Here is a 22,491-nt window from a genome sequence, read left to right as displayed (position 1 = left end):
GCATTGGCAGGCAGACTCTCAACCACTGCGCCACCAGGGAAGCCCCTAGCCACTCTTTTTTTTAATGATATCATTGCTGAAATAATATTTATGTAAACCTGTTCTTGCATAAGATCCCTACAATTTTGAATCTTATACTTTCAAGCTTCAATAATAACCTTATAAAGGATCTGAATGTGTGTGTGTGTGTGTGTGTGTGTGTGTGTGTGTGTGTAAAATCCTCATTTCACAAAAAGCCTTATGGGCTTTACCACTCCAATTTAAGTCAAAACTTTAAAATTCTTTGCTTTTGCAAGGCTTTTCTTTAATAGATTTGAATAGATCAAAATGTCTTAACTTGCCGCCAAAGGCTGTACTAATAATCCTTAGAAAATTTTCTTTTTCCTTCTTCCTTTTTACTTTTTTCTACTTACAAAGCTATTGGAAGTTACAGATTACTTGGACTTTATGAAATTTAAAATCATGTCCAAGATGAGGTGATCTGTGAAAATGGAGACGTCTTCCATGTTTAGTTTGACTGCATGTAAGAATTTTTTTAGCCTAAGAGATAATGGGACTTTCTTTTCTGTATTTTTACTGTCTAATATGTTTTAAGGGATAAACTTTTTTCTTTAGTATTAAACATATTTATGTCCAGGTAGGCAGTCAAAAATACAGTACTTAATAAAACCAATAAATTTGAAAATAACTCCATGAACTCTCTATGGATTTTTTTTTTTTTTTGCAGTACGCGGGCCCCTCACCGTTGTGGCCTCTCCTGTTTCGGAGCGCAGGCTCCAGACACGCAGGCTCAGCGGCCATGGCTCACGGGCCCAGCCGCTCCGCGGCATGTGGGATCCTCCCAGACTGGGGCACGAACCCGTGTCCCCTGCATCAGCAGGCGGACTCCCAACCACTGCGCCATCAGGGAAGCCTCTGGACTTTTTATATTGCAATTACTTTGACTGTGGTAATAGCAACGAGCAGTTTTTTATCTACAGTATACAAAAATACATCTGCATTTTTTCCCCCCAAGAAAGGCACAAATGTCTTGTAAGTGGATTAATTAATATATTTAAATTTTCCTTGAAGTTTTTTTTTTTTTTTTTTTTGCGGTACGCGGGCCTCTCACTGCTGCGGCCTCTCCCCGCCGTGGCCTCTCCCCGCCGCGGAGTACAGGCTCCGGACGCGCAGGCTCAACGGCCATGGCTCACGGGCCCAGCCGCTCCGCGGCACGCGGGATCCTCCCAGACCAGGGCATGAACCCGCGTCCCCTGCATCGGCAGGCGGACTCCCAACCACTGCGCCACCAGGGAAGCCCCCTTGAAGTATTTTTATTGTACCATTATTTTGTAATGTTTTTGTTGCAGGTATGCAATATTTTAGTTACATTTTATTTATTTTATTTTTTATTTTTATTTGTTGGCTGCACCGTGCAGCTTCTGGGATCTCAGTTCTCTGACCAGGGATTGAATCCGTGCCCTTGGCAGTGAAGACGTGGAATTGTAACCACTGGACCGCCAGGGAATTCCCTTTACTTACATTTTCGGTAAATAAGGACTTGTGGATTGTTCTGGCAACCTAAGTATCACTTCTTATGTTTTATTTTTGTGTAGGGAGGGGAATAAGGTATGGAGCGTATTACTCTCCAGTTCATTTACTTCAGTACACTTTTGTAATTCTCCCTTTTGGGAGCAATATCCTGAGGGGAAAACTGGTCATGTTCTTGAGGTCCATCCTCCAAGTCTTCTCCTAATTCTTTGCTGGGTTCCCTGTACTCCAGTATCAGCTTACGTGAGTAAACCTGTTCTTGCATAAGAGAGATCCCTGGATTCTTGGCCGCCTTACTTTGCCTAGAATGGGCAAATGTCCATTTTCCAGATTCTTAGCCCCTTCAAACAGATACTTTCTGTATTCTGCATTTAAATGGCTTTTCTAGTTCTGGGTGAGAGTTCTAGTCTGCTGTTAGCTTTTGCATCTCACCCAGAAGCAGAATTTCCTCCCTCCACCAGTTGACTTGTTAGAGAAATCTGGCTGTTTGTCTTACAGAATTTTCCGAAGTCCAAATTTTCTTAATTGCATCTATGTGGTGTCATTTAATATGTTCTTCTGTCCTCTGTACTTTCTGTTAAGTGATAGTAATATCTAAAGGCTTGATCAGGTAAGTTTCAGGTAATTTTTGATCATATAATTTTTTATGTCAGGAATACTTGAAAGATGATGTACATAATTGTTAGGAGGTACTTTCTGGGGGGGAGACAGTTAATGATCACTGGTGATAATTACCCAATTCATTAGTTCCTTAGTGGTTGCAAAATGGTGGTATTCTAAGTTTTTTATTCTTTTTTCATTTATCGGCTGGAATATGTCTATAAAAGAATCTTTTCTTCATCAACTCTTTGTTACTCTAAAAGTGCAGTTTATATAGGAAAGACACAATGAATGTTTTACTCAACGGTTATCAGAAGAATCAGTCAATCACCTAGCATCATTAAAAGGTAGCCAGAGAGGGGTTTTTTTTTCTTTTTTTTGATTTTGTTTTGTTAAGGTTTATTAACAACTCATGGATATGAAGTTATTTGATTTGTTATAGTTCATTGTAGCTATCCTTAAAGATGCTCAGATTGACCCATCTTTGGCCTGTGGGCCTATTCAGATTGGCTCCAGAGTGCTTTTGATAGGACTCTATGGCCTTCAGTAGGTTCCTTGTTTTCCCTTGGGGAAAAATTGTTTGAGCTTCATCTTGTATACTTCTGGTCCCAGACCTGGAACTAGTAATTTCTCCAAGAAGTTCTCGTTATTTTTAATGGACATGGCATTTAAGGATCATAATTTGAATGTGAGTTTTTTTTTAAAAAATTATCTGCCTTATTTTATATATTAATTTTTAAAATTGTATTAATCTTCAGTGTCTTTCTTGAAATAGATGGACTATAACTTGATAAATATACAGACTATTTTAAATTAAGTACTATGACATTTATCTTAACAGGATTGAAAAGAAAAGCTATCTCTATAGGAACTAGTAATTTCCTCTTAATTATCATTCCTAGAGTTCTGGGATTGTTACCAGGCTCTTAGAGGTTACCAGTATAAATTCTACAACAGTCAATATTATTCAGTGAGTTGTTAAATGAGTTAAAATACTGGGGCCTACACCAAATCTGGAAAGAGGCCTGGTAGTGCATGCCTTTAAATTCTCAGCTGAGTCTGTTATAGGCAAGCATTTGAAAGCTACTGATTTGACCATTGGTACTCTAAGTAACCAGTAATGATTTAAGTGGCTGTTTTTGGAAACTTTTCTACTTTAATCCTAAACATTTAGTCTGAATGTGATATAAGAACAATATCTTAAAGACCTCTGGGCAGGTTCAAGTTAATATATCGTTGCCAAACCATCCTTCTCACCAGTAGTATTTAGGTAAGCCTCCTTGTTGTCTTTTGTTCATTACTATCTTATTTTATTTTATTTTATTTTATTTTATTTTTAGAGGGTGTCTTAGAGATGGCTTTTTAAACAAATGTTTATTTTTGGCTGCGTTCGGTCTTAGTTGTGGCACGCAGGCTCTTTGTTATAGTGTGCAGACTTCTCTCTAGTTGTGGCGTGTGGGTTTTCTCCTCTCTAGTTGTGGTGCACTGGCTCCGGGGTGTGTGGGCTCTGTAGTTGTGGCACGCGGGTCCCAGAGCGGGTGGGCTCTGTAGTTTGCCGCTTGCGGTTTCTAGTTGAGATGTGCAAGCTCAGTAGTTGTGGTGGCGTGCCGGCTTAGTTGCCCCGTGGCATGTGGGATCTTAGTTCCCTGACCAGGGATTGAATCTGCGTGCCCTGCATTGTAAGGCAGATTCTTTACCACTGGACCACCAGGGAAGTCCCTGTTCATTAGTCTTTTAAAAGGGTCTCAGAGTTTAAAAAAAAAAAAAGGACTGGTTCTCTGATTTAAAGTTCAGCCAGATGAACTAACTGTAGCAAGTATAAACTTCTGATGAATATAGGGTTAGATCTCATCTGGGAGACATTTTTACCTTAAAAAGTGTTTGGAAAAGATAGAATAGTAATACGAGTTAGCATTCTCTGAGTGTGTATCATCTGATAAGAATCAGATAACAGAAAATTAGTAAACAGTTCTTTCATTTTTAATAGCTTTTTCTTGATTAAAGTTATACCTTGGAAAAAATTCACATTTTGCCTTTCACAATCCACCATTCACAGTTCTAGATTACCAGTAATCCTTATGCACTAACAATTAGAAGGGAGTCTGAGCTCCAAACTCCCATTTCCTATTAGACAATTAGCCAATGCTTGTGAAGTAATTGACCTAACTAAATACACACCTCTCTACATTTATGCCAGAGAAGATTATACTAGATATAGGTGAAATGATACTGGTATTCCATGTACTTTAGGAGTAAAATAGATTTTGTGGTATGTTGTGAGACTAGGTATCATTTATAACAAAGATTCTTTGGGGAGATGCTTTTCATGTTCCAAATAGACTGAGAGAGGAGCATAACTTAACTGTAAATCATGAGCTGCATTGTTGTAAATTTCATTCGTTTCTGTTAGTAAAAATGTATTCCCTGCCCTACCCCCCACCCCGTGTTCCCAGATTGGTCTTATAATCCTTATGGATTTTATTTGAGCATTGAAATTAGAGTGAGATAAATTTTTCTCAGTGTTAGCCTAAGAATTGATTGAAATCGTTTTTATTCATTTTAGGAAATCTACTTTCTTCAATGTATTAACCAATAGTCAAGCTTCAGCAGAAAACTTCCCATTCTGCACTATTGATCCTAACGAGAGCAGAGTACCTGTGCCAGATGAAAGGTTTGACTTTCTTTGCCAGTACCACAAACCAGCAAGGTAAGAAAACTCTTTACGCCATTGTTCATGTGGTGGCCCTGTATAGATTGAATAAATATATATAAGTGATATATTTAAAATTATGTAGAAGGGTTGTGTTGTTTTTTTCAAAATTAATGTAGCATTATTGTTTTGGGTGATTTAAAAGTAACCTAGAACCTGGAGAAGGGTGAGGAAGGATACATCCATTGTTAACATTGAAGTTATTTTTTTCTGGGGAGTGTGAAGTAGAGGGAGTAATTAGTCTATACTATGTGATTCCATTCATGTAAAATGATACATGTGTGTATTCATAGGAAAATATATGAACTGAAGATCACAAACTAATTGATGGTTATCTCTGGGGAATGGAATTTTTTTTTTTTTTTTTTTTTTTGCGGTACGCGGGCCTCTCACTGTTGTGGCCTCTCCCGTTGCGGAGCACAGGCTCCGGACGCGCAGGCTCAGCGGCCATGGCTCACGGGCCCAGCCGCTCCGCGGTATGTGGGATCTTCCCGGACCGGGGCACGAACCCGTGTCCCCTGCATTGGCAGGTGGACTCTCAACCACTGCGCCACCAGGGAAGCCCCCTGGGGAATGGAATTTTTAGGTCATTATTTTCTTTATTTCTTGTAGTTCTCTCTGTTTGACGTTTTTATAACAGCATGTATTATATCTTTAATTAGAAAAAGTAAGATAATACAGTTTTATTGTAGGAAGTTCAGACAGTATGGAAATGTATAAAGAGAGGAGTAAAAATCACCTATACTTCTACCTTGATATAATAGATATAAATACTTTTGAGGTAGATCCTTCCATACTTTTGATACATGTTTACTTCGGGTATCATTAATATTTTTCTAGATTAAAAAGTACAGATTTAAATAAATAACAATTTCTAATATAATGATAATGTTTAGTACTATGTTATATGAATGTACACAGTTTATTTACCATTTCCCTATTATTGAGAATTTAGTTTGCTTTTAGTTTTCACTATTTTGAACGTGGTGATAAATCCCAAATTTTTGTCTCCAGACCTGAACTCTGTTGAACTCCAGACGCATATCTAACCGCCTGCTTGACACTGACACTTAGATGGCTAAACAGTTGCCTCCGACTTTACATGTCCTAAATGGACTTCTTGATTTTATCCTGCCTGTGTCAAATTTGTTCTTCCTCAAGACGTTTATAATTCAATAAATAGTACTATTATTTCTTCAGTTGCGTAAGTTAAAGCCCAAGATCTATCCTTGATTCTTTTCTTTCCTCACCCCTACATCCAATCTATCAGCAATTCCTATGAGTTCTAACTACAGAATATATACCAAATTTATTTACTTCTCTTACTTTCATCCTCTAGTTTTAGCATCTATTGATTTTTTAATGAATTAATTATTACTGTGATGATTGTCACATGATGATTTTGTAATTCCACCATTTCTTCTTCATTTATTAGTTGACATTCTGCTGTAAGAAGAGCTTTCTTGTTTTCATTTATTCATTCATATATTTATTCATATCAGTGTTACTCACTTGGTTATAATATGTCACAGTCATTGGATATAGCTCAAATTATATCCCTCAAATTGGCTCCTCAAGCTGACTTCTGAATCCTTTTTAAAAACTTTATTTTTAAATGATTTCAATTTTATATAAAAGCTGAAAAATTATATGTAGAATGTTTGTATGCCTTTCACTCAAATTTCTCTGAACCTTTGAAAATAACTTGCAGACATGATGCCACATTGCACTTTAATTCTTCAGTTTGTATTTGCTAAGTATAGACACTCGCCTACATAACCGCAGTAAACCATCATAATCAGGACATTGACAATGATCTAATATTATCATCTAATTCACAGATTCCATTTAGATTTCTCCAGTTGTCCCCATAATGTGCTTATTTGCTCAATCCCTTTATATGTTGCAAATCTCTTAAACCCACCAGGTTGTTGCCCAGTTTGGACACTCTCCTGGCTTGGGCCCTGCCTATTGCTGGGCTGCTCTCCTGCCCAGATGCCTTCCTTGTCCAGGCCCCAGCTGCTGTTGTGCTGCCTTCTCTGCCCACTCTGACTCTCTCCTTGTGTGAGCCTTTGCCACTGAGGTGCTGTGGGGTCATGTGACATTGCTGAAATTTTCCAGAGACATGAAAGAACAACAATAATAATAAAGCTCTTAGAGGGACTTCCCTGGTGGCGCAGTGGTTAAGACTCCGAGCTCCCAATGCAGGGGGCCTGGGTTTGCTCCCTGGTCAGGGAACTAGATCCCACATGCATGCCGCAACTAAGAGTTCACATGCCACAATTAAGGAGCCCGCCTACTGCAACTAAGGAGCCCGCCTACCACAACTAAGGGACACACGTGCTGCAACTAAGGAGCAGGCGAGCCGCAACTAAGGAGCCTGTGAGCTGCAGCTAAGGAATCCGCCTGCCACAACTAAGACCCAATGCAACCAAATAAATAAATTTTAAAATGTCATGTTATTTTTTTAAAAAAAACAATAATAAAGCTCATGGACTTCAAATTTATTGAAATTTTAAGCAGTAAGGGAATTAATTTCTCAAAATTTCTCTTGCTTTACTGGTAAACATTGATTAAACGCCTTTATGGAAATACAAAAGTTGAATGGGAACCCATCTTCATTTTTACCATAACTTAATTTTGTCCTCTTTGTGGTCAAGCAAATAAGGAAGGATTGACAGTAATTCATAGTTTGTCTTCTTGCTACCCCAAACTTATCTGTTATATTGCAAGTTTCCAGGTTTTTTTGTTTGTTTTTTTGATGGAAGAAAAATCCTCCTTATCATTTTCATTTGTTTCTGTTGAAGAAAGACTTATAAATGTTTTTGGTATTCTGTGTTCATTATATCATAGTGATTAAAAAGATTTTTAACCTTATCATTTTAATCTCAAGAAAGTTTCATAAGGTCTAAAAACATAAAGTAGTCTTAAAATCACTGGTACAGTATATAAAAAATCTTTGAATTAGGGCTCAAGTTTTTATTTTTTGAGATATGATATTAATGCTTTAAACCTTTATCCTGGCCTTAAATCAAGAATCAGAAGTAAGAAGCTCATTTTCATTAGAAAACAGAATCTCAGAGCTATAGATTGTCCTGTCTGGTTTCCTTATAAAAGGAAACGGAAGCCCAGAAAGGTGAAATGATCTGCTCAAGGTCACACAGATAGTTAATGTCAACCAGGGCTAGAACCCAAGGCTTCTTACTTCAACTTCAGGGCCTTTCCTCTCATATCTATGCTACTGTACTTTATATTTATCATATGGGTGATATGTTTTAGTTGTTAGAAGTTATATTATTTAGATGAGTTTGGTTGCACCTAACACATGGACTTAAAAATTGATTTATTGTGTTAGTAACAGATAGCATGGTATTTTGTGTTGGTTTCAGCACCTCAGTTGTGTCATCAAGGACCTGGCTTCGTTCCCCTCTCCATTTTACTTACTTTATCAGCTTGATCATAAGATCGCCTTCCCCTTTGGTCCTCTCAAATGACCGAATCATTTGGAACTCTCAAATCTTGGAACTGTATACTTTCTCATCCATGTTCAGAGTGAAGGAAGAGGGGCTTGCTTCTAGAAGCCCTGTCAGAGGACTGATGATCTTCTATTCAAGAATCCTCTTAACCCTCTCTGGCAAATCTCTCCTTAAGCCTTTCTAGGCAAATGGGGCAAGGCAGAGGTCCTAGGATCATTAATTGTGCCTAGGGGATGAGATTAAGCTGCTTAGTATAGGCCCAAGCTACATGCCCCCTTCTAGAGTTAGGTGTAGAGCCAACTTTTTCAAAGCTCCGGGCTACACTGGCAAGGTATGGCTAGCCAAATGACAGTCAATATAGTCATCAAGAGAAGGGGCAAAGGATGCTGGAGAGGCAACCACAGTAGTCACCAAAAACTTAACCCCATCTTATGTATGTTTTCTGTGGATTTGCTGGTACCAGTTATGAAGTAATTTCTATTTGTATAAAAATTTTTTATAGAACAGTTATTTTAAAAGGACTCATTTTCCATGCAGATAATAGGAAAGCATTTTGTGGAAGTTTCATGTTGTATTTTATCATGTAATAAAATTGACATTCTGAAAAATGAATACTCTGAAAATTGACAAAGGATACATAAATGCATATACCGTACAGCTTTGTCATATGACATTGAAAGTAGCTCTGTTTACTTATATGCTTTAATCTCCATTTCTACATGGCTGACTGGTTTTCTTGTTTTCTAATTTGTGTTAACTGTTACTTTACTGTGTCTAATTCTGTTGCTGTTGTTAACAACTACGTTATTACTATGCTGACAATTGGTTCACATCATTACATGCATTTTGGGGCTATAAAACCTATATGGTGATTAAATGCAAACCCAGATATCCTATATTTGAATAGCAGTTTTGTCACTATTAGCTGAGTGATCCTGTGTGCAATAGATTTCTTAACTCCTCTATGGCTTAATTTCCTCATCTGTAAAGTGGGTTTAATAAATAACACCCATCTTATAGAGTAACTTTGAACTTTGGAATGATAATACATGTAAAGCACTTAGTCCAGTTCCTGGCACAAAGTACCTGTTGAGTACGTTGGCTCATTCTATGATGATTACCTTGACTTGTATCAGTATACTCTTTAAATGTTCTCTGCTTTTGTATATGTGTGCATGTGCCAGTATAATAAAATTAATGATATGAGTTTTAGTTTTTAGAGTAACAATAAAAACATCTGTTCTGCTTTAAAATGTTTTCCCTTCATTTTCCTAGGTAAGAAAGTCCTAATATTTTAAAAGATTATTTCTTGTTTAATTTTTTTTTATTCATTTGAGAATCTAATAAACATTGTTCTAGAGAGGAAAGAATTAGTTCATGTAATATGTTTGGGAAAGCCATTTGGTTAATAAACAGGTTCTTAGTACTCTTTTATATTAAAATCATCTTTTGTTTTTCAGCAAAATTCCTGCTTTTCTAAATGTAGTGGATATTGCTGGCCTTGTGAAAGGAGCTCACAATGGGCAAGGCCTGGGAAATGCCTTTTTATCTTATATTAGTGCCTGTGATGGAATCTTTCATCTAACACGTAAGTACAGTTGTTTATTTAATCGATTTCATTATGATCCGTGTTTTCTTTCCATTATTGTGCAAATAAAATTAATAAATAATTGATAAAATAAGATTTGCTTAGCTTCACGAGGTGAATTGTGGATTCGTCTGTTGATTGTGACTTAATGTGATTAAGTATCATCTCCATATGCGAAGGCTTGTTCCATAGTCAGTATATGCTGTGTTACTGTCATTTTCTAATTGAATTTTATCCCATTCTGGGTTACACCCATTGAAAAGTGTTTTTATGCAGAAGTAATTTTGTTGATTGTAAAGGCGTTTTGAAATTTTCTTAACTTGTGGAATTTGTCTGCATTTTTGCTTTTCCATGTGTTGAAAAGGCAGAATTGATAGAGGAGAGGATACCATTATTTCAGAGGAAAGAAAATCATCCAGGTTATTGACTAGAGATGAAAGGATTATGGAGAGACTATAGATCAGCTAGTCCTTGATGGAGAGAGGGATATAAAGCAAAGAGAGAAAATAAGTAGAACTATATGTTGGTTTGTGTTCTTTTGACTGTAGAAGTGAACCAAGAACAGTAATTCTCGACAAAATAGAAAGTTTTAGGTTAAGGCTCAGGTCAAGACTGTACTTTATGGTAATAATATTAATAATATTATAATGAGCAAACGAAAGAAACATAAATTAGAGGTGGGGTCTGGTTCAGTGCTTTTGTTTGTTACTGGCCCTTGACAGATAGCTATAAGCAATTGAGAATGAGCATTTAGAAAATTTGAGTAATTTTTTTGTCATTTGAATTTAATTAAAATATTGTGCTAGTATTTATGTCTGTGTTTAAAAAAATTCATTTGCCTAGTAATTCATTTTTATTGTATTTTACAAAAGCCCATAACAGATAGTTTGAGAAGCACTGGTCTAGGTAGCTTTACTTGGATGAAGGTTTGGAGACACCTTCTGGAAGGGTTTGGGATGTAGGCAAAGAATAAGGTTATATGTTTGTGTGGGGGGGTTTCAGTTATGTTGAATAGTGTTACCTAATGTCTGTACATTGGCGGGAGCCTCTGCTTTCCTGACAGTTTGTTTTTTCACTGGTTCTGGTGACTGATGTGAGTTTCAAAGAGAGGGTAGAATCAAGTGTGACAACTGGGTTTCTGGACTGGGCCAATTGAATAACTCTTGATGCTACTCACTGAGATGTTAATTACAGAAGGAGCAGCAAGTCTTGGTAGAGTCAGGGTTCAGTTTGGGACAGTTTTTTGAATGTGTACCTGGGACATCCAGATAGGGATGTCTTTAAGGAAGTAGTATTGATAGGGCAGGTATGACAGGAGGATAGGGGGCAAGAGAACTGAAGGTTGGGGTGTGAGTGATTGAACTGATGAGCGGGATAGAGCTTACCATAGGGTAGCAGTGAAGGTAGGAAAGGACTGAAAAGTGGAAGGATCTATTTCCTGATGAGGTTCAGGAACAGGTATGTTGGCTGTAAGCAGGTGTGTGGTTGAGAGAGATATTTGACTTAAAATTTTCAGAGCTGGAGCAGTTTCGGGTGATGATAAGTTCCTGAGAATAGCCTGAAACCATTAATATATGTAATAAAGTCTTTGGTTTTGTTGTCTCTTGTATAATATTCATCTGATATGTTTTTCTAAACTTTAGGGGAAAAATGAATTTGGTTAGGAGCATACATACTTTATTGTATTTCATTCAGGCTAAAGATATTGTTGTTAAGAAAGGGAAAAAAATCCAATTAAACTAGGTAACATGCTTTCTTATAGTGATTGATTTCAAATATGTTAAACTGTGAAAATATGCACCTTAGAATTGATGAAATACAGTATATATTATTGTATAGTGCACAGAACACAGAATGATACATTTAAAACAAGAATTTTTTAAAAACCTTTGTAGAATTACAGGCAATAAAAAAGACTTGAAGAGAATAAAAGGATAAAGTGATTACTTTGAAGCTATGAAAAGTGAGAATTCTTTAATTCCAAATTATGGTATATTTTCATCTTCAACAGGTTATTAAATATGAGTGTGAAATAAAATTTTATCTTTAATATTACTCTTTATAAAGGTTATTTTCTTTAGACCTCTTAAAGTCACCAGAAATGCAGTTCATTTGTTTGTTTATTTAATATTCATTAATTAAATAGTAAATGTTTTCTGTTCTGGGTGCTGGAAATATATAGTGGGTAGCAGAATCTAATACATTTTCTGGTTTTATGAAGCTTCTAGTCTAGTGGTGGAAACAGATATTGATTAATTATGTTAATAAATGTGTAATTACATTATTGTATTTGGACTTAAAAAAAGACGTACTTGTGAATTGTTTACTTACTTATTAGCATGTTTGAAACTTGTTTTATTTCTTTACTTCATTTTAATTTTGGTGTGAAAAATCCATTTTTTATGTTAATATCTTTTAGTTTCTCTATTTTTAAAAATTAATTAATTAATTTACTTTTGGCTACATTAGGTCTTCGTTGCTGCGCGCGGGCTTTCTCTAGGTGCTGCGAGTGGGGGCTACTCTTTGTTGTGGTGCGAGGGCTTCTCGTTGCAGTGGCTTCTCCTGTTGCGGAGCGCGGGCTCTAGGCATGAAGGCTTCAGTAGTTGTGGCACGTGGACTCGATAGTTGTGGTTTGCAGGCTCTAGAGCACAGGCTCAGTAGTTGTGGCGCATGGGCTTAGTTGCACCATGGCATGTGGGATCTTCCCAGACCAGCGATCGAACCTGTGTCCCCTGCATTGGCAGGCGGATTCTTAACCACTGTGCCACCAGGGAAGTCATCTATTTTTGTTTTATACAGTTGGTTTAAACTACTAAGGAAAGGGACGGTGTAGGATGATATGTATTAGTGTGTTCAGGGCATTGTAAAGCTTTTCGTTAGAACTTCTGAAAACAGAGAGAAAAAATTTTTAATGGTAAGTTGTGGTTATTACTGAGTTTTAATTTATTAATGCTATGTTTCTCTCCGTTAGTTTGATTCTTAATGGTTAATTTTCCCCTCACCTTGTTTATTTCCCTTGGTTATTAGATGAATGTAAATATATACCTTGCATCAAAAATATGTACTTGTTTTAAATGTAAATAGTTATTTCGACAGGTTTGTTGGCTTTAAATCTTTTTTTAAACTTTTAAATCTAGTTACTTTAACAAGCATTCTTTTTTTAATTGAAGTATAGTTGACTTACAAAATATAGTTTCAGGTGTACAATATAGGGATTCAATATTTTTATGTATTACACTTCATATAAAGATATTATAAAATACTGACTATATTCCCTGTACTGTACATTACATCCTTGTAACTTACTTATTTTATACCTAGTTGTTTGTACCTCTTAATGACTTTGAATCTTTAGACCACTCTGTTTTATTCATTTGACACATTATTTGTGGAGCTTCTCTTTTTAGTGTGCTAGATTCTAAGGGATGTAATGGTGAGTAAAAAGAAAATGACCCTCCTTCATGGAGTTTACAGTCCAGTGGAGGAGACAGACATTGAATAAATGGTCACATAAACACTAGATGTCATTCTCCAATTGTGTACAGAGAACAGAGACAGTATGTGTGTGTGAGTATGTGGTGTTACCTTGAGGAAGTGATGATTTTGCTGAGAGGTAAAGGTTGGGTGAGGGCTAATAAGTTAGCAGCAGGAGGGAAGGAGAGATTGATTATTCAGAGTAAATGGCTTGTTTCAAAGGCCCTAGCACCATGAAGGAATTGTCAGTGTGGATAGGATTAATAACAAGGAGTAGGAGTGATGGAAAAGATCCTGGGAGGTAGCTGGGGATTCACCACGTCCACTATATTAAGGATTTTCTTCTCTGATGACTTAAGTATAAAGTTTTGAATGGAGACTTGGGGCAGGGAGGCAGATTAAAGTGTTTACAGGAGTTATTCAGTTGAGTTGCATTTTTAATGTTTTTTTCATACTTATGTTTTATTGTATTTTTAAAGTTTTTTTGAGGTCTCATTAAATTTCTTTTTTAATTTTTTTATTGAAATATAGTTGATTTATAATGTGTTAGTTTCACGTGTACAGCACAGTGATTCAGTTATACATACATATATACATGTATATATATATGTGTGTGTGTGTGTGTATATATATATATATATATATATATATATATACTTTTTTAGACTCTTTTCCCTTATAGTTTATTACATAATATTGAGTATAGTTCCCTGTGCTATACAGTAGGTCCTTGTTGGTTATCTGTTTTATGTATATGTTAACCTCAAACTCCTAATTTATCCCTCTTCCCCCCCCCGCCCCACTTCCCCTTTGGTAATCATAAGTTTGTTTCCTGTGTCTGTGGATCTATTTTTTTTCAAGTTTCTGAAGACATTTATTTCCAACATAAAGGAAACATTTAACAGTTTGAAAATTCTTGGTCTAAAATTCACATAACTATAGCTTTGGTCTCACAGTCCCTGGTTTTAGAAACTTTTTGCATTGCTCTGTTATCTGTGGGTCTATTTTTGTTTTGTAAATAAGTTCATTTGAACTTTTTTTTTTTTTAAGATTCCACATATAAGCAGTATCATATGATATTTGTCTTTGTCTGGCTTAACTTCACCTAGTATGATAATCTCTAGGTCCATCCATGTTGGTTGCTGCAAATGGCAATATTCTTTTTTTATGGCTGAGTAATATTCCATTGTGTGTGTGTGTATGTGTGTGTATACACACACACACACACATATATATACATACATACTATACACTACATCTTCTTTATCCATTCATCTGTTGATGGACATTTAGGTTTTCATGTCTTGGCTATTATAAATAGTGCTGCAATGAACATCGGGGTGCATGTAGATTTTCAAATTATGCTTTTCTCTAGATATATGCCCAGGAGTGGGATCGCAGGTTCATATGGTAACTCTGCTTTTAGTTTTTTAAGGAACCTCCATACTGTTCTCCATAGTGGCTGTACCAGTTTACATTTCCACCTGTAGTGTAGGAGGGTTCCTTATTCTCCACACCCTCTCTAGCATTTATTATTTGTAGACTTTTTGAGGATGGCCATTCTGACTGGAATGAGGTGATACCTCATTGTAGTTGTGATTTTCATTTCTCAAATAATTAACGATGTTGAGCATTTTTTCATGTGCCTGCAGTTATTTATCTGAGGTATATATTCTTTTCTTTGGTCTAAGTGTCAAACTGTTTTTGAATGTTGATGATGTTCTAAATAATCATCTTCCTACTTAATTATTCCCCCTTTCCCAAAGTATTTTGAACGTTAGAAATACTGCAGAAATTATTTCTTGATCCAGATGTGTTACTCTTCAGCTGACTGCTTTTCAGGTTTCTTGAACCATACAGAACATTTTTTTAATGGTTTGCATGATTTAAAAAACTAAAAACTTTTAAAAAGTGGGAATTTCTCCGTACTTTTGCCATGTGGCACCTATGATTTTGGATAAACAACTCTGACTAGATATGGGTATGTCTATACATTGCTAGTTACATGTATTAACTATATAACAGAAATTCTTTATGAATTCATAATTTTCCTTTTTTTTTTTTTTGCTTTTGGTTTTCCTTACTTGATCATGTCATTGAGAAAGAAAAAATAACATTTTCCAGTGTTTGGGAAAAAATAAATAGAAATTAACATTCTGAAAATTACTTAATGGATTAACTGCTTTTGAAAACAAAACAGATACCCATTATACTTAGTATATGTCATTTCTATGGAAAATTTTGTTATGAAGATTTTGTTTTAAAAAGCTAAATACCATGTTTGTTTATTTTAAAAGTTTTTTGAAGCAAACTATCCACATTTCCTTAATAGATTAGCTATTCACATAAGCTGAGTTAGCTTTTTTATGAACCAAAAAAACTAGCCTTCATTCACTTTGAAGCAGAAATGCAGATGTATGACATTCAGGATGTACTTTTCAAAGTGGTCTGTTAAAAATTAGTTACTGTTTAAATGACATTAAAGATAATAATGAAAGGGAAAAAAAATCAGAATCATGTTAGCATAAAGCAACTATTTTATTTTTCTGCCATTTCAGTCTAGTGCCTAGAGTAAAGTGGAGTGAATGTGGTTTTAGAATCAAACCTGAGTGTGACTGTCAGTTCTTACTTTCTAGCTGTGTAACTGTGAAAAAGTAACACCGTGTCTTTGAACCTGTTTTCTCATGTAAAATGGGGATTGTAATACTGTACTTAAAGAATTATTTTGGAGTTTAAATAAGCGATCATTCTGTGTGAGTGCGTATAGACTGTTTTTTTTTTTTTTTTTTTTTTTTTGCTGTACGCGGGCCTCTCACTGTTGTGGCCTCTCCCGTTGCGGAGCACAGGCTCCGGACGCACAGGCCCAGCGGCCATGGCTCACGGGCCCAGCCGCTCCGCGGCATATGGGATCCTCCCAGACCGGGGCACGAACCCGTATCCCCTGCATCGGCAGGCGGACTCTCAACCACTGCGCCACCAGGGAGGCCCTAGACTGTTATTTTTAATGCTGCTTCATTGTTTTTCTTGTGAACTTAGATTTTTAATTTCTACATTTTTTAAACTATAAATTTAAAAAAATTGTGGTAAAATGTTCATAACATAAAATTTTCCATTTTAACCATTTTTGAGTGTACAATTCAGTGATGTTAAGTACATTCCCATGTTGTGCACTCAAAAATGGAAAATTTTATGTTATGAACATTTTACCACAATTTTTAAAAATTGTACTTTTTTTTTTCACCACCATCCAGCTCCAGAACTTTTTCGTTTTCCCAAATTGAAACTCTGTACCTATTAAACTGTAACTTCCAATTCCTTCTTCCCCCAGCCCCTGTCAGCCACTGTTCTACTTTCTGTCCCTGAATTTGACTACTCTACGTACCTCATATAAATGGAATCATACAATATTTGTCCTATTGTGACTGGCTTATTTCATGCTTTGTTATTATTTTTTATTATTATTATTTTTGCAGTACGCGGGCCCCTCACTGCTGTGGCCTCTCCCGTTGTGGAGCACAGGCTCTGGACGCGCAGGCTCAGTGGCCATGGCTCACGGACCCAGCTGCTCCACGGCATGTGGGATCCTCCCAGACCCGGGCACGAACCCGTGTCCCCTGCATCGGCAGGTGGACTCTGAACCACTGTGCCACCTGGGAACCCCCTGCTTCATTATTTTTTAACTGCTGCACCACTGTCCACAGTATGAAAGTACCAGAGTTTATTGAATTAGTACTTCCTATTTGTGGGCATTTATTTATTTATTTTCCCAGCTTTATTGAGATATAATTGACGTATAACATTGTCAATGTGATGATTTGATATATGTATATATTGTGAAATGATTACCACAGTACGGTTAGTTAACACATCCATCACGTCACATAATTAACATTTTTTTGTGTGTGTTGAGAACGCTTAAGATTATTCATTTAGCATCTTTCAAGCATGCAATACAGTATTGTTAACTATAGTCGCCATGCTTTACATTAGATACCAGAATTTAGTCATCTTGTGACTGGAAGTTTGTACCCTTTGACCAGCATCTCCCCATTTCCCCCACCCCAGCCCCTGGGGTCTACTCTCTGTAGCCACCAGTCTACCCTCTGTTTCTTTGAGTTTGGCTTTTTTAGATTCCACATGTAAGTGAGATCATACAATATTTGTCTTTCTTTAACTTATTTCACTTAGCATAATGTATGGGCATTATCATTTCTGACTTTTTTTTTTAACAGAGAATGTTGCTAAATGGAATTCTTATACAGGTTTTTTTGTTTGTTTTTGGTACATGTCTGGGTATTTCTCTAAGAGATGCCTAGAAGTGTAATTACTAGGCCAATGGGTATATACACTTAGAATTCTATCAGATACATCCAAATTCTCCTCCTTTATCTCCAAGGGGATAATAGTGTTTTACATTTTTTATTTTTTGAATAATTTTAGATAGGTCATATATTGGAATAGGTAAAACATTTACATGGTTCAAAAAGAAAATTGATACAACATTGGGGTATACATTGAAAAATCTTTTTCCTACTCACATTCTGATTCCTCTGTCTTGCCTTTATAAGTGAGGCATTTATTAGTTTCTTGTGTTATTTTTTAGAGCAAGGCTTGGGGAATTTTTTCTTTAGTGGGCCAGATAGTAAACATTTTGCTCTGTTGCATGTTGTTCTTTGTGTCTGTGTGTGTTTGCAACATTTCAAAAAGTGTAACAATCATTCTTAGCTCTAAGGTCATACAAAAATAGGGCACAAGCCTTAGTTTGCTGATCTCTGTTCTAGAGTTTGTTCATACAATGCAGACACGTGGGGATATATTATATGTGTCATCTTCGTGAAAATACTTTTATCAGTCTTTTCCTTTGATTTCTTCTATTACCTTTATACTTAGAAAGTTCTTATCCTTCTCATAATCAGGTAAATATTCAGAACTGTTTTCTTCTAGTTGATTTTCCATTATTTCTATTGAGATAGAAAATAGATACAGTAAAGTATAAAATGTACAAATCTGAAGTACATAGCTGGATGCATTTGTACATGTATATACACTTGTGTAACGACCACATAGATCAAGATAGAGAACATTTCTGTCACCCTCCCCAGTCAGTTCCCCACTCAGGGTAAATGACTTAATATCATCTGACTTATATCATCATTGATTAGTTTTGCTTATTCTTGAACTTCTTATAAATGTAGTCGCACATTCTCTATTCTTTTGTGCCTTCCCCCTTTCTCTCGCCATAATGTCTGTGAGAGTCATCCCTATCGGGTATATCGATATTGATAATTTATAGTCTTATTAAGTTAGAAATTTGGATTTTATCCACTTCATGGGTAATATGCAGGATTATGTCACTTAGTTAACAGAGTTGATGCTCTATCAACTATGTATGAACACATTCTGAACAGATTTTAGTGGGAAGAAGTTTGGGGCAAAAAGAACTGACAGGAGGTTTTTGTGGTATTTCATGAAGGAAATAATGAGGACTGGATTTCAGAAAACTGTCAGTGGCAGTTGAAGGGAAAGCAAATTTGAGAGACTTTGTGAAGAAGGGATAGGCTTTTCTTACATCTCGCATAAACAGAAGTCTCTTCAAATAAAACTGTTTGCCAAAGATTCAGTACAGAATAGGGAAACAGCGACAATATTATGGGAAGCAAATTCTTTTAAAATTCATATATATGCAGTAACTTGTAACAGGTTTTCTATTTAGAAGAATGATTAATTTTTTCTCTAGGGTTTCGTGAGCCAGTATGACTTGTTTTAGAAGCAATGTAACTTCCTATTGTTAAATTTTTAAAGCTTTGAACATGACAAGGCTATTGATTTCACTGAATCCTTAGCTTTTTAAAGCTGGCATTAGAAGTTTTGAAGTGATTTTTCAATAGGAAGCTAAGGTGTTTGTGTGTTTTCTGAAGGACAGCACCTTTGGCTCCATCGTTGCACCTACTGTCAAGCTGTTTGTAGATAAAACTTGTTAGTTTCTCAGCAGCTACTTAGAGATACGACCTTGTAGACTGGAAACAAGAGTTCTGTTTTCTGAGGTATGGGACAGTATTGTTCCCAATTTAGAAACATATAGGAGGTCCAGATTTATAGAACTGTTTTTATGGAACTGTTAATTATAAAGTATGTATTCATTTATAGTTATAGGAAACAAAATTTCAAATACAATTTGATTATTTTCAGCTAAATTGGTATGTGTTTGCGTGTGCGTGTATTATGTTGGTAGTGATGATGGGAGGATGGGGTATGTGGTGCCCTGTTCTTTCCAGAGTTCTGTTCTCCAGTTGCTTGTTAAATGGATAAAATGTAGGGAACCTGGGATGACTATACAGCCAGCATGTTTTTAAACTACCTCTTCAGGGTATGAACAGGCAGTTATGGCATGGCAAGCACTTAGCAGTTATGGCATGGCAAGCAGTTCAGCATTAACATTATTAACCTGTCTGAATTGTTTTGGCATTTTATTTTGATTTCCAGAAGAAGGAAAGTGATTATTAAGTACCTAGTATGAATTAGGTACTATGGTCGATTCTTTCTAGTATATTATTCTATTTAATCTTAACAGTTCTTCAGGATTGGTGTTATCCCAGCTGTACAGATGAGGATACTGAGAGAGAGAGGCTAAGTAGTTTTGCTAGGGTACATAGCTAGTATACTGCGCATAGAGTCCATCCTTATTCTCTTTCTTTATTTGGCTGAGCGGCGTGGCTTGTGGGATCTTGGTTCCCCCACCAGAGATCGAACCCGGACCCAGCAGTGAAAGCGCTGAGTCCTAACCACTGGGCTGCCAGGGAACTCCCCCATCTTTCTTCTTTAAGTTCTTTTTTCTTTCCAGGTTTTCACCATACCACACTGCTTTTGTACATTTTTAGATCTAAATGTTTAGGATCTATGGGACTTCCCTGGTCGTCTGGTGATTAAGACTCTGCTTCCACTGCAAGGGGTGTGGGTTTGAATCCTGGTGGGGGAAGTGAGAAACTGATGCCGTGTGGTGTGGCCAAAAAAAAAGCGTTTAGGATCTATATAGTAAACATGTTCAAGATCCATGTATTTGTGTGTGTGTGTGTGTGAAAGAGAGAGAAAAAGAAAATTCAAGTGCTTGGTATACATTGTTTTTCAGAGACTACCTGCTCTGCACAGTAGTGACCTACAGGTATAACTGGAGACTTTTCTGAAGAGACAGGTGCTGTATAGTGATTTTAAAAGAATTAGGTTATAGTTTTATTCTTTTGTTGCCAGGAAATATTTATTAAGTACTTAACTATGTGCCGGGCTCTGTGCTAAGTGCTTTTTGTGAGGAATTTCATTCAATTCTCAGAACAAGTCAGAAGTAGGTACAGAGAGGTTAGAACATCTGTCCAAGGTTACATAGCTGGTAGATGGTATAGCTGGGAGTAGTACTCAGTAAGGGAAGTCTGACTCCAAAACCTGCACCATTAGCCTTTGTACCAGTGCTGACCAATAGAAATATAATGTGAGCTACGTATCTAATTAAAAATTTCTGATAGCCACATTAAAAAAGTAAAAAGTGAAATTAACTTTAATAACATATATTTAATCTATCAAAAATATTATTTCAGCATGTAGTCAGTATGAAAAATTATTGATATATTTTTGGTGCCATGGTCTTTGAAATCTGGTGTGTAATTTATACTTAGAGCACATCTCCGTTTGGACTAGCCACATTTCAAGTACTTTATAGCCTCATGTGGCTAGTGGCTACAGTATTAGATAGCTCATCTCTACACTATATTCACAGAAAGAAATTTGAAGAGATACATCAAATTGTTGATAGGTTTTTGGGAGAATAGAATTGGGATGAAGAGAGAGGTGGGTGACTTTCCTTTTTGGATCCTTGGCTTTTTAAAAAGTGAACATGTGTTACTCTGATTTTTAAAACATGAGGAATTTTCTTATTTAAATACCAATGTAAGGTATGCACAAATGACTCAAATAAAATTCTCAGGAGTTCTGTATTAAATTAAGGAGAAGATGGCTTTGGCTTAGAATGCTGTGATTCAGGAGTTGTCAGTGATCTTCTGCCATCTCTGTAAAATGTTTGATTTTTAAGCTGGGCTAATCAGGATAGTTCTGCCAGGATGATTTAGTTAAGAATTTTACTCTCAGGTAACTAAATTAGTGGGTTCTGTTGTTAAAGAAGTACTTCATTGAGAGCTCCCACACATTATATTTGTATGGTCTGTTCTGCCATAAAAATACTTGCGTTTCACAGGGAGATCAGCTCGGTGCTTTCCGACCACCTAGAGGGGTGGGATAGGGAGGGTGGGAGGGAGATGCAAGAGGGAGGAGATATGGGGATATATGTACATGTTTAGCTGATTCGCTTTGTTATAAAGCAGAAACTAACACACCATTGTAAAGCAATTATACTCCAATAAAGATGTTAGAAAAATAATTTATACAACATCTATACTGCATAATATTTTGCAGTCTTTAAAAATGTTAATGTAACTCTGTGGTCATTGAATGTAAATACAATCACCATATATTATTACATGCAAACATAAGACTGCGAAAGAACATTTATGTGATCTTATTTTTAGTAAAATACAAACACATAGAAGAAAATCTGCAAAAATATATGCAAAAATGCTAGCAATAGTTACATTTTGTTAGAGGGAATATAAGTAATTTTCACTGCTTTTTTTTCTGCCTTTCTGTTGTCACAAATGTTCTCAAACTACATATATTCTGGCCAGGTATTATTTTGTAATTAGAAAAATACTCTGTAAGACTGGTTTTATTTTGAAAGAAAAGAAAGATAATGTAGTTCTGAAAATTAATTTTGATTATTTTCAAAAATATTTTTCTCTGTTTGAATCTTTAGCAGACAAAAAACCCCTATAAGTAATTTAGAAGGAAAACAAAATGAAAGAATTTCAAAGAGTAAAAATACCTAAGATTTTCCAGTTTTATTTTATTTTGTTTACATTATATACTAATTCCACATTCCATCACTCCCTTTTTCTTTCATGTTTTCCACAAATCTTACTGTCTCTGTCATCTTTAAGTTAATAAATTTGGGGTAAGAAAAAAAATGTGCATTTCTAAGATACCTTACTGTTATGTAGTGAAAGAGTGTGTGT

The 22,491-nt window shown here is 36.0% G+C and overlaps 1 protein-coding gene across 1 annotated transcript in view; it reads left to right on the top strand.

Annotated features, from left to right (window-relative positions):
- The window catches only part of OLA1 (Obg like ATPase 1), a 173,480-nt gene that overhangs the window by 20,215 nt on the left and 130,774 nt on the right, over positions 1-22,491 (top strand). The window contains exons 3-4 of the mRNA XM_082629821.1: positions 4,694-4,837; positions 9,777-9,904. Coding sequence (XP_082485947.1) covers positions 4,694-4,837; positions 9,777-9,904 — 272 coding nt within the window. The remainder of the gene's footprint in view (positions 1-4,693; positions 4,838-9,776; positions 9,905-22,491) is intronic.

This window comes from Mesoplodon mirus, assembly GCF_964341445.2.
Source record: "Mesoplodon mirus genome assembly, chromosome: 8".
NCBI classification, from domain to species: Eukaryota; Metazoa; Chordata; class Mammalia; order Artiodactyla; family Ziphiidae; genus Mesoplodon; species Mesoplodon mirus.
The sequence above is the reverse complement of the archived record's forward strand: the minus strand, read 5'-3'. Positions and strand labels throughout refer to the sequence as shown.